General features: G+C 46.2%; 1 protein-coding gene across 1 annotated transcript in view; it reads left to right on the top strand.

Moving 5' to 3' along the window:
- The window catches only part of LOC140206779 (uncharacterized), a 48392-nt gene extending 41557 nt beyond the window's left edge, over positions 1-6835 (top strand). The window contains exons 2-3 of the mRNA XM_072274992.1: positions 4580-4867; positions 4952-6835. Of these exons, the coding sequence (XP_072131093.1) occupies positions 4580-4867; positions 4952-6346 (1683 nt within the window). The 3' untranslated portion in view covers positions 6347-6835. The remainder of the gene's footprint in view (positions 1-4579; positions 4868-4951) is intronic.
- The last annotated feature ends 3364 nt before the right edge of the window (positions 6836-10199 follow it).

Raw genomic sequence — 10199 nt, 5'->3', positions numbered from 1 at the left:
CAGTTGCTATAGAGTATGTTGTTTATGGGAGCCGCTTTCTGTGTTAAAATAGCTGCTGAGTTTTCTATACGCACAAAAAAAAACTGAGGTGTGGACATGGAAGCGGTGCTTGCGGAAACTTTTAATGGTGCCCTGGTTACCCATAAAGCCGGGAGTTGGAAATTTAGCCGTCGCTGAAGCACCGATCAAATTCGCAGCCGTCAGGATTGCGCATTTTCCCGAATATCACTCATGCGCGCAATACACAAAGGCCTCGGGAGGATCGGCAAGAGGTAAGAGAGAATCTCCGGGCGGGATTTTAATACCGACTTCGGGACAATTGTTGTGAGATGCGGATACCGTGACCCGCAATCCCGGGACAGTCCTGCTCTCGTCCCTCTCTCTCAGCCCCACGATCTGCACACGGGCCCCGGGGAGCTTCCGGCTGATGAGGGAATGGGAACCGCTGGATCTCTCAGACAGAGCTGAGCTCCAGCTATCTAAATGCAAGGATTGGGAACTCGGGGAAAGGGAACATAATCTTTTACATCACCAGGTGAGAAAATCACCTTTGTTCTACTTCCAATCACAAACCAGAGAAAATCTGCAGATGCTGGAAATGCAAGCAACGCACACAAATTGTTGGAGGAATTCAGCATTAGTACTCTTTTCCATAGATGCTGCCTGCCCTGCTGAGTTCCTCCAGCATTTTGTGTGTTTTGCTTGTTCTACCTCCTCTTGTTCTGGACTTTTCCACCCGTGAGAACATGTTTTGACCCACTCTGTCTGGGTACATAATGATATCAAACACCTTTGCACTGGGCAACAAGTAGCTTTCACATCACAAATGTGCCAGACTCCAATGGGACAGACTACTGCCCTTCCTTTCATATTCATTGGCATTGCCATCAATGAGTTTACCACTGTCAGTCACCTGGGGGAGGGTTCAGGGGAAATATTTATGTACAAAACAGAAACTGGTGTTACCTGTGTGTATTGTGGTGACGCAAAAGTTGCTGGAGAATTTGCAAGTGGGAAGAAGTGGAGCGATATTTGAAAAAATGACTTTTCATAGCATCAGTTAGCAAGCAAGTCACGTATGGACGGTGTTCAAATGCTCTGTCGAGAAAATCCTTCATTATCCACTACAGGCCTGCTACATAGGTTGTGTGAGAGTGCAGATGAAGTCAATCAAACCCAGAGCAGATAAAAATTATTATTGACAGTGATATTGGAGTTGGAGCTGGGAATGAATGAATTCTGGATTAATCTGGAGTCGGAGGGGTGATTGATATGACATTGAACAGAGGTGAGTTACACCCAAGGTGTAGGACACATGAAACTGGGTGAGAGTCAGGAAGGGGAATGAGGTTAAATAGCCATCGCAGAGTACAGTACTCTTGTGGCCATCCCCCACAACAACAGGTAGACCATAGAAAGGGTGCAGAGGAAATTTACAAGGACTTTGTGTCAATTAGGGAGCATGGTTTATGAGTATAAGTTGAGTGATCTCAGCCTTTTATCCTTGGAGCGATGGAGGATGAGAGGTGACCTGATGGAGGTGTACGAGATAATGAGAGGCATTGATCATGTGGATAGTCAGATGCTTTTTCCCAGTGCTGAAATGGCAAGCACGAGAGGGCATAGTTCTAAGGTGCTTGGAAGTGGGTACAGAGGAGACGTCAGGGGTAAGTTTTTTTTTTAAAGCAGAGAGTGGTGAGTGCATGGGATGGGCTGCTGGCGGTGGTGGTGGAGGCAGAAACAATAGGGTCTTTTAAGAGACTCCTGGATGGCTACATGGAGCTTAGAAAAATAGAGGGCTATGGGTAAGCCCAGGTAGTCCTAAGCCAGGGTCATGTTCGGCACAGCTTTGTGGGCAGAGGGGCCTGTATTGTGCTGTAGGTTTTCTGTGGTCTATATATTCTACCACTTTAGAAACTGTTGGAGCTGGTGGGGGGGGGGTTACCTGGCAGAGGAAAGTCAAAGGGGTGATGTGGGTTCAGTAGTTAGGGTACCAGAACTAGAAGGGGACTAATGTCGTAGTGGTAAGGCTTGCTGGTGCTAGTGTGGTGGAGACAGGCTGGGTTAAACTGAAGTTGTAGTGGGAATGGGAGCCAGAATGACAGAACAGATAGTGGAGAGGGTGAATTGAATTGAATTGACTTTATTACTTACATCCTTCACATACATGAGGAGTAAAAATCTTTATGTCACATCTCCGTCTGAATGTGCAACGTGCAATTTTTAGTAAGTTATAATAGAACACGACAGTCACTATAACTTAGAAATGCAATTGTATCAGCATGAATTAAGCAGTCTGATGGCCTGGTGGAAGAAGCTGTCCCGGATCCTGTTGGTTCTGGCTTTAATGCTGCGGTACTGTTTCCCAAATGGTAGCAGCTGGAACAGTTTGTGGTTGGGGTGACTCGGGTCCCCAATGATCCTTCGGGCCCTTTTTACACTCCTGTCTTTGTAAATGTCCTGAATCATGGGAAGTTCACAACTGCAGATGTGCTGGGCTGTACACACCACTCTACAAAGTCTGTGATTGAGGGAAGTACAGTTCCCATGCCAGGCAGTGATGCAGCCAGTCAGGATGCTCTCAGTTGTGTCCCTGCAGAAAGTTCTTCAGATTGTGGGCTGCATTTCAAACTTCTTACAACCGTCTGAGGTGAAAGAGGCACTGTTGTACAGACCACATGAGATCCTCTGTGATGTGTCTGACGAGGAACTTAAAGCTGTTCACCCTCTCAACCCCAGATCCATTGGTGCAAATATGGGTTAGCCTGTCTCCATTCTTCCTGTAGTCCACAATCAGCTCCTTTGTTTTTGTGACAATGAGAGAGAGGTTGTTTTCTTGACACCAGACACCTCAGGGCATGGAATGTGATATTGTAGCCATTACTGGGATTTGTTTGCACCCAACAATCTGAGGAATTCAGAGAAATAAATTTGTGGAGAGATCACAGACTATGCCAAGAAAGAATGCTTCATATAGTGAACGATTTTAAATTCCCAAAGATTACTGGGGCTCCCATATATAAAAGGACTGGATGGGTAGAGTTTGTCAAATGTGGCCGAAGTCAGCATGTGGAACTCCCGACATAGAAGTGTGCAATAAGCTATTAGAAAATAATCCAGGGCTAGTAACAGAAATTAGTGTATCGGAACACTTTGTATGTAGTGATCATAATGTCAGGAGATTCCAAGTTAATATAGAAAAAGTGAGGACTGAACCATGGGTTCAATTCTCAATTGCAGAAAGGTCAATTTTGATGGTATCAGAAAGGATCTGACAAGTGTGGTTTGGCACAGGCTGTTTTCTGGCAAAGGAGCACTTGGTAAGTGGGAGGCCTTCAGAAGTGAAGTTTTGAGGGTTAGGGTTTGTATGTGCCTGTCAAAGTAAAAGTTGAAAGGTAGCTGGTGCCGGGAACCTTGGTTTTCAAGAGATATCGAGGCCCCAGATATTTTGTTCCTCTAAATGCCTCAGACTGTTGGGTGCTACAAAAACTCATTAATGACTACAATAATCATAATTCCACGCCCTGAGATCATCTGACATTTTTTTTTTAGTCATCTTCTGTTGCTTTCTAAAAGCTTCCTAGCAGTTTTTGCTCTTTTGTTTGGCCTCTCTTTGGTTCTTATGTTGACTTAGGCTTCTCATTTTAGCCTCGGTTGTGTCCTCCTGCCTCTACAATGCTTCCACTTCTTTGGGATGTATCGATCACTCAGCTCCTGAATTGCTACCAGAAACTCCAGCCATTGCTGCTCCATTGTCACTCCTACCGTATCCCTTCCAAACAAGTTTGGCCAGTTTCTCTGCCACAGAAACATGGAGAATGTCAATACAGAACCATGCCCACTCTGGACGATCAGAACGGTAATCTATATGAGGAGACAAAATAGATGGGAGAGATTTAATTTTTTTTTTTTTTGCATCTCTATTTTTCAGGAGTTGGACACAGAGTCTATAGAAGTGAGGCAAAGCAGCATCAACTTCATGGACCCTGTACAGATTACACAGGTGGAGGTGTTTCCTGTCTTAAGGCAAATTACCGTGGATAAATCCCCAGGGCCTGACAAGTTGTTCCCTAGGACCCTGCGGAAGACAAGTGCAGAAATCGTCAGGGCCCAAGCACAGTGTGATGTCAGATCACATCTTGGTGACTAAAGTGATCTCATCTGAAATGTTGCCTTCACCCACTGATGTATTTTGTAAATCTTTTCACAGGTTAAGAACGGCAAGGAATTTGTCTCCCAGAATCTCAGAGACAACACACCAGTGTTGCCCTTCTTGTCCATTAAGAAGTGGATCGAGGGATTCACTCAATCATCCTTCCTGCTCACACTGTTGGAATGGATTCACTCGGTCATCTGAACTGAAAGTCCATCAGCAATTCCACACTGGGACACGGCCACTCACTGTTCTGTATGTGGGAAGGGAATTAGTCAGTCATCCCACCTGCGGACACATCAGTCAGTTCACACTGGGCAGAGGCTGGCCACCTGCTGAATTTGTGGGGAAGGATTCACTCGATCATCTGACCTAATGGCTCATCAGCAAATTCACACCGGGGAACGGCTATTCACCTGCTCGGACTGTGGGAAGGGATTCACTCGCTCATCAAACCTACTAGCTCACCAAACAGTTCACACTGGAGAGAGGCCGTTCACCTGCTCAGAATGTGGGAAGGGATTCGCTCGCTCATCCAACCTGCAGGCACACCAGGCAGGTCACACAAGGGAGAGGCCGTTTACCTGCTCAGACTGTGGGAAAGGATTTATTCTGTCATCTCAACTGAAGGTACATCAGCGAGTTCACACTGGGGAGAGGCCATTCACCTGCTCAGACTGTGGGAAGGGATTCATTCTGTCATCTCAACTGAAGGTGCATCGGCAAATTCACACTGCGGACAGACTGTTCACCTGCTCAGACTGTGGGAAGGGATTCACTCGGTCATGTCAACTGAAGGTACATCAGCGCATTCACACTGGGGAGAAGCCTTTCACCTGCTCAGAGTGTGGGAAAGGATTCACTCAGTCACCCCACCTACAGGCACACCAGTCAGTTCACACTGGGAAATGGCCGTACACCTGCTCAGACTGTGGGAAAGGATTCACTAGGTCATCTGGCCTAAAGACACACCAATCAGTTCACACTGGAGTGTGGCCATTCACCTGCTCAGAATGTGGGAAGGGATTCTCTCAATCATCCAACCTTCTGGCTCACCAGTCAGTTCACACCAGGGAGAGGCCGTTTACCTGCTCAGACTGTGGGATGGGATTCACTTCATCATCTAACCTACTGAGACACCAGTCAGTTCACACTGGAGAGAGGCCGTTCACCTGCTCGGATTGTGGGAAGACATTCACTCAGTTATCCAGCCTACAGACACACCAGACAGCCCACACTGGAAAGAAGCCATTCACCTGCTCAGACTGTGGAAGAGGATTCACTCACTCATCCACCCTACGGAGACACCAGTCAGTTCACACAGGGGAGTGGCCATTCACCTGCTCAGACTGTGGGAAGGGATTCATTGGGAGATTTCAACTGAAGGTTCATCGAAGAGTTCACACTGGGGAGAGGCCATTCACCTGCTCAGACTGTGGGAAGGGATTCACACAGTTAGCTAGCCTACAAGCACATCAGTCAGTTCACTCTGGGGAGAAGCCATTTACCTGCTCGGATTGTGGGAAGAGATTCACTCAGTCATCTCAACTGAAGGCACATCAGCAAGTTCACACTGGGGAGAGGCTGTTCACCTGCTCAGACTGTGGGAAGGGATTCACTTTGTCATCTCACCTGCTGACACATCAGTCAGTTCACACTGGGGAGAGGCTGTTCACCTGCTCAGATTGTGGGAAGAGATTCACTCAGTTATCCAGCCTGCAGACACACCTGGCATCCCACACAGGGAAATGGCTGTTCAACTGCCCAGACTGCGGGAAAGGATTCAATCACTCATCCACCCTCCAGAGACACCAGTCAGTCCACACTGGAGTATGGCCGTTCACATGCTCAGACTGTGGGAAGGGATTCACCCGGTCATTTCAACTGAAGGTACATCAGAGAGTTCACACTGGGGAGAGGCCATTCACCTGTTCGTTGTGTGGGAAGGGATTCACACAGTTAGCTAGCCTACAAGCACACCAGTCAGTTCACACTGGGGAGAAGCCATTTACCTGCTTAGACTGTGGGAAAGGATTCACTCAATCATGCCACCTGAAGCTGCATCAGCGAGTTCACACTGGGGAGAGGCCATTCATCTGCTCAGTGTGTGGGAAGGGATTCACTCGGTCATCCGACCTATTGGCACACCAGGCAGTACACATTGGAAAGAGGCCATTCACCTGCTCAGACTGAAGGAAGGGTTTCACCCATCTATTTGGTCTAAGGGACACCAGTAAGTTCACACAGCGGAGATGCTGTTCACCTGCTGTGACTGTGGAAGGTGTTCAGTCATGTATGTAACTTTATGACACACTACTGTAGTCAGAAAAGTTTTAAGTTTATGAATTCTGCAATTATTGCTGCTGCTCACCACACCCAGTTCTGCACCCTGGTCACTGGGCATGGGAGAAGTTTCTTCTACTGCATATTCACCTTTAATGGGACTGGAGTTTAATATTCTGGATCTGTGACAAATAAATCAGTTCTGTTTTAAACTCTGTCTCCGGTACTTAGTGAAACAACACCATAAGATACCACGTAACGTGTGTTCTACTGCTGCTGATACTTTTACTGGGTTGTGTGTACGTGACACTGGGAAGAGTTCTCCAACTCTCAGTCAGGTGCTCCACGCTTCTTTGTCACTATCTTGTCTGCTCAGATCGTTGGGATGTCTCCCATGGAGGGTCATACTCATTCAACTGGTTAACGTTTTCTTCCATTGTGATGATTCCTTTTTCTGAGTTGGCCTCTCATTTAAGTTTTCTGGTCTGTATTTCTTATCACGATGGCATACACACACCTGGAGTGCTGAATTCTGTTCATTTTTGATGAAAGTAGATACTTAGAAGTTTTATCTGACTGTTGTGTGATTTTTTTTTTTTCGTGTGTGTTACTTCTCTTCCTCCTGTCCAAGGTAATGTTAATCTAAGTGGGTTTGAGTGTAAATAGTCTATTCTAAACTTTTCTAAAGTTCTTATTTATCTTTGTAAATTTGACTGATTGAAATGGGACCAAGATATTTTTTTTATTTCAAAAAAAAGTCAATTGATGAAGATGTTTATTGCCTTTGTTGAATTTGTTAACTATTGAGCTCTGTTTGGCAGTTTTTAAAAAAATTTTGAACTAAATTTTGTTAAAGGTTTTCCCTATTTTGCACTACTTTCTATTTTCTTTGCTTGTTGATATTCCAGATATGTGGGTGTCAAGAGTCCCAATGAAGGGTCTTGGCCCGAAATGTTGATTCCCATCCATAGATGCTGCCTGACATGCTGAGCTCCTCCAGCACTTTGTGTGTAGTTCACTGGATTTCTAGCATCTGCAGGTCCTCTTGTTTCCCAGATACTTACATGTTTCTTAAAAGAACAAGCTGGTAGTGGGGTTGTGTGGATCTGTTGGTAAAATATTAAACAAAATCATTAGAAAGAAGTGGCATAAGGTCGGAAGGTGTAGAATCTGTGGGTAGATTTAAGGAGTAGCAAATGTAAAAAAAAAAAAAAAATCCCTGATGGGAATTGTATAGAGACCTACAAACAGCAGTGAGTATGTGGTCCGCAAAATAAAATGGGAGATAGAAAATGCGTGCCAAAAGGGCAATGTTACAATAGTCATGGCGGATTGTCATGCAGGTGATTAGGAAAATTAGGATGGTGTTGGTCTCAAGAGGAGAAATTCGTAGAGATCCTACAAGATGCTTTTTTAGAGCAGTTCATGGTTGAGACCACTTGGGGATCAGCTATTCTGGATTGGGTGTTGTAATGAAGCGGAATTAATTAGGTCACTTAAGTTCAAAGAACCGTTAGGGGCAAGTGATATTAATATGATCAAATTCACCCTGACATTAGAGAAGGAAGAAGCTAAAGTCTGATGTGGAATAAAGAGAATTACAGAGGCATGAGAGCAGAATTGGTCAAACTGGTTTGAAAAGAACATGGGCAGGGATGAAAACAGAGCAGAGATAGCTGCAATTTCTGGAAGCAATTTGAAAGGCACAGGATACACAAATCACAAAGAGGAAGCAGTATTCTGAAGGTGAGGTGACAAAACCATGGCTGATAAGAGAAATCAAAGACAACATAAAAACCAAAGAGAGAGCATGGAGCAAAAATTTCTAGGAAGTTAGAGGATTGGGAAGCTTTTAAAAACCAACAGAATGCAACTGAAGTAATTAAGTAGGAAAAGATGGAATACATAGGTGAGCTAGCCAGTAATATTAAAGAGGATACCAAATTTTTCTTCAGGTACATATAGTGTAAAAGAGAGGTGGAAACCACTGGGAAATGATGCTGGAGAGGTAGTAATGGGGTGGGGGTGCAAGGTGAACTGATGAACTGAATAAGTATTGTACATCACTCTTATCTGTCGGAGACACTGGCAGGAATATGAAAGTCCCAGATGTCAGTGGTCAGAATGTGTAAAGTTACGTTACTCGGGAGAAGTTTCTTGGGAAACAGAGATGGTCTGAAGGTAAATAAATCACCTGGACCAGATGGTGAACACCCCAGAGATCTGAAAGAGGTGGCTGAAGGGATGTGGAGGCATTAGCAATCATCTTTCGAGATCTTACCCCCACTACCCGAAATCTCCTCTCCTCACCCACCCTCCCAACTCCAGTCCTGTCCCCGCTTGCAGGGCAACAGTCTGCCGGTGTTTGCCCCCCAATGTGGTGAATCGCCACCACCGTGGGCTCAGACATTTCCACAGATGAGCCCCTCCTGTCCCCACCGGGACAAACATCCTGTCCGCCCCCTCTCTCACCGTCTTCATCCTCTCCCTCCCCGGGGAACCGGCATCAAACCGACGGGCCGAGCGGTCTCCTCCTACCTCTCAGCGATACATCAGACTCCGGCCGCAGGAGACGCTTCACAAACGCCCCAACTTCCCTCGGAGGGAAATGGAAATAAATCAGAAAGCGGACATTTACTTTGGGATTTGTTCCTCTTGAGATGTCAGCGGGGTAACGCCCTCTCGGCTGGTCCGCCTCCGCTATTGGGCGGAAACAATGATTGACATCGCCTCGGGCCAATGACTACAGCGCAGCGGAGGTTGTGGGTGGAGGGGTCTCGTGGTCGGTAGCTCAGCTGTTAAACTGTTTCAGCGCGAGCAGAGCAGCGCGTGTGTGACGTCAGGTACGCGCGATGGGAAACCATGTGTGACGTCAGGCGCGTGAGCGTGGACGTATTTAAAAGCACCTGAATGGACGTTTCTTATGATTTCAGTGGGAAACAACATTAATCACGGGTTTCATCACTGAATCCAGTGTTGTGAGATGTAAAGTCCCTGTTATGAGTCCGGCTGTGCCGTGTTGTTGGTGGAGTGGGCAGCGTGGTGTTTGTCTCGATTCGGGTCACAACACCAGAATTGCCAGCGGGGTCCACACACAGTGTATTAGTGACCAGAAAACCTCCCGTCCCTGCAGTCTTTGTCTCCTGGTAAACTCAACACCCTGACAATGTGGACCATAGACACCCCTTCCTCTCAGAGTCAGGGGATCATTCAGACAGCTGATCAAAGAGAGGAATTATATTTATTGGTCATTAAAGTTCGCCCAGATTCGATGTTATTGTTCCCGTTTGTGGGAGGGGTGGGTTTTGGGGGGTTGATGATCGGGATGCCGTTCCTTTTTATACGGGGGTGGGATGGGAGTCCGATTTTTTTCGCTCTGAAAGCCTTTTTCTTTCTTTCTTTCGTGACTCTCTGGAGGAGAAAAAAAAACTCAGAGTTGTTTATGGATACCTGCTTTGATAATAAATTAACCTTTGAACTATCCGTCCCGAGCGGGACTTCCCGTGTCCAAACATTTTCATTCCCATTTCCATTCCGACGTGTCAACCCATCGTCTCCTCTTGTGCCAAGATGAGGCCACCCTCAGGGTCCAGGATCAGCACCTTATATTCTGTCTGGGTTCGTTTTCTCTTTCTTCTCTCTCTCTCTCTCTCTCTCTCTCTCTCTTCCCCCCCCCCCGACTTTTCAGCTCAGTGCTTCAACTAATAAAGACAACCACGCCATTTGCCTTCTTAACCACCCGATCAATCTGTGCAGTCTCTTT

This window comes from Mobula birostris, chromosome 13 (assembly GCF_030028105.1).
Source record: "Mobula birostris isolate sMobBir1 chromosome 13, sMobBir1.hap1, whole genome shotgun sequence".
Lineage (NCBI taxonomy): Eukaryota > Metazoa > Chordata > Chondrichthyes > Myliobatiformes > Myliobatidae > Mobula > Mobula birostris.
Note: the sequence above shows the minus strand (reverse complement) of the source record. Positions and strands in the feature narration are given on the sequence as shown.